The sequence below is a fragment of the Limulus polyphemus genome, unplaced genomic scaffold (genome assembly GCF_000517525.1).
Source record: "Limulus polyphemus unplaced genomic scaffold, Limulus_polyphemus-2.1.2 Scaffold1246, whole genome shotgun sequence".
Taxonomy (NCBI): Eukaryota; Metazoa; Arthropoda; class Merostomata; order Xiphosura; family Limulidae; genus Limulus; species Limulus polyphemus.
Window position 1 is genome coordinate 307,769 of NW_013666856.1, and position 1,976 is coordinate 309,744.

Genomic DNA, 1,976 nt, shown 5'->3' on the forward strand with positions numbered 1-1,976 from the left:
AAATATTATGTCTTGGGCTCCTTACCTTAGGAAAGACATTGAATTGTTGGAAAGGGTTCAGAGAAGGGATACTAGAATGGTGTCTAGGATGGAAAGGTTGTCATACGAGAGACTGAAATCTCTCAAGTTGTTTTCTGTTGAAAAAAGAAGAGTTATGGGGGATTTGATTGAGGTGTTTCATATTGTAATGAGAATTGACAGTGTTGATGCATCATTTTTTTTTCATATTTAACAGTGAGAATAGTAGGTCTAGGGGACATAAATATAAATTTTGGCAGGGTAGGAGTCATCTTCAGCTGAGACAGTTTTATTTTTCTAACAGGGTGGTTGGCCTTTGGAATGGGTTGCCTTTGGATGTTGTGGAGGTAGTAAATTTAAGTGAGTTTAAGAGAAAGCTTGATAAGTATATGAATGATAAGGCTGGCTTTTAAGATTTTTTTTCTAATTTAATTATTAATAGTTTTAGTTCAGTTTAGAGGATGGAACAGCAGAGATGGACCAATAGATCCCATGTTGTCCCAAAACGTTATGTTACGATGGCTCTGGGTCTGGAACATAACCACTTTGAATGGTGACTCTTTATTGACCCATTAAAATTAAGTTTAAAGGCTGTGCTGTTACACACTGAGAATTCCCACAATACCATAAAAGACTGGCCACATCATCAGAGTTTGATTCCTGAGCAGATAAATGTTAATTATCATCCATTAGTTGATCCAAAGATTATCTACTTGCCACCACATCACATCAAATGGTGAAGGATTTCTGTATCTGAAACAAAAATTTCTGACAAAAAGAAAGGTGTTTTTGTTGGCCCACAAATCAGAGAAGTAATGAATGATAGTGACTTCAATGAAGCTCTGAATGAAACTGAAAATGCTGCATGGAATGTCTTCAAAGCTGTTAACAAAACTTTCTTGGGAAATAAGAACACTCCAAACTACAAACAACTAGTACTTCAAACTTATAAAGTAATATAATGTAACATGTCATTGAAGATCCATTTCCTCCATTCTCACTTAGATTTCTTCCTGCCCAACCTTGATGACATTAGTGATGAACACGGTGAAAGGTTTCACCAAGACATTGTCACAAAAAAAAGCATTACCATGGACAACTGAATCCAAGTATGCAGACTGACTATCGCTAGACACTGATAAGAAAAAACATTGATGCAAGCTATAAAAAACTTATTGGCTAAGAAATTTTAGTCACAGTTACGATTCAAATATGTTTTTTATAAATAAAATAAAATATTAACTAATATCTCTATTTTAGTATAAATAGCAAATAATATTTCTGTCTTTTATAGTTTAATTTCTCAAGAAATCTGAAAACCTTGTGTATAATATAAGAAAAAATACTTGGCTCATTTTACAAAAATCATACATGCCAAGCAAAAATACTCTCATTGTAATCAGTATGTTGATTTTATAAAAAATATACCTTCTTGCAATAAAAAACAAAAAAAGTTTAAATTTGTTGACCAGTGTTATCAGAAAGTCAAGATACACAAAATCAACCATGATATTTTCACTCTTCCTTTTCAGGGCTACTTAAATATAGCATCTTGAAAAACAACAACAATGAACTACATTGACGAACATACCGATACTCACATTTTTTTGTAGTTTCAATAGCCAATCCTTTTCTTTGAGCCTGATTAATAGCCTGAAAGTATACAAAAATTGAATATCAGTTATATTATTTTCAGCATAATGATAAATATGTTTGACTAGCAATCATTTTTAACATGACCTAACACAAATGGTTTAGATCTTATCTTAATACCACAACTGTTGGTTCATGATGTTACATAAATTCATGACCACAAATATGAAACTTGCTGTTAGAGGTGTTGTTCATACTGTTTTGTTTTTTTTTGCTGTAAAAAGATATTAAGAATTGCCGTATTTTTCAGAATATAAGACGCACCCTCATTTTGAAGACAAAGTTTTTGGGAAAAAAAAGCTACA

At 32.2% G+C, this 1,976-nt stretch overlaps 1 protein-coding gene across 1 annotated transcript in view; it reads right to left on the reverse strand.

Annotated features, from left to right (window-relative positions):
• The window catches only part of LOC106462776 (endothelial differentiation-related factor 1-like), a 31,854-nt gene that overhangs the window by 17,556 nt on the left and 12,322 nt on the right, over positions 1 to 1,976 (reverse strand). Inside the window, exon 2 of the mRNA XM_013922736.2 lies at positions 1,620 to 1,671. Within this exon, the coding sequence (XP_013778190.1) occupies positions 1,620 to 1,671 (52 nt within the window). The remainder of the gene's footprint in view (positions 1 to 1,619; positions 1,672 to 1,976) is intronic.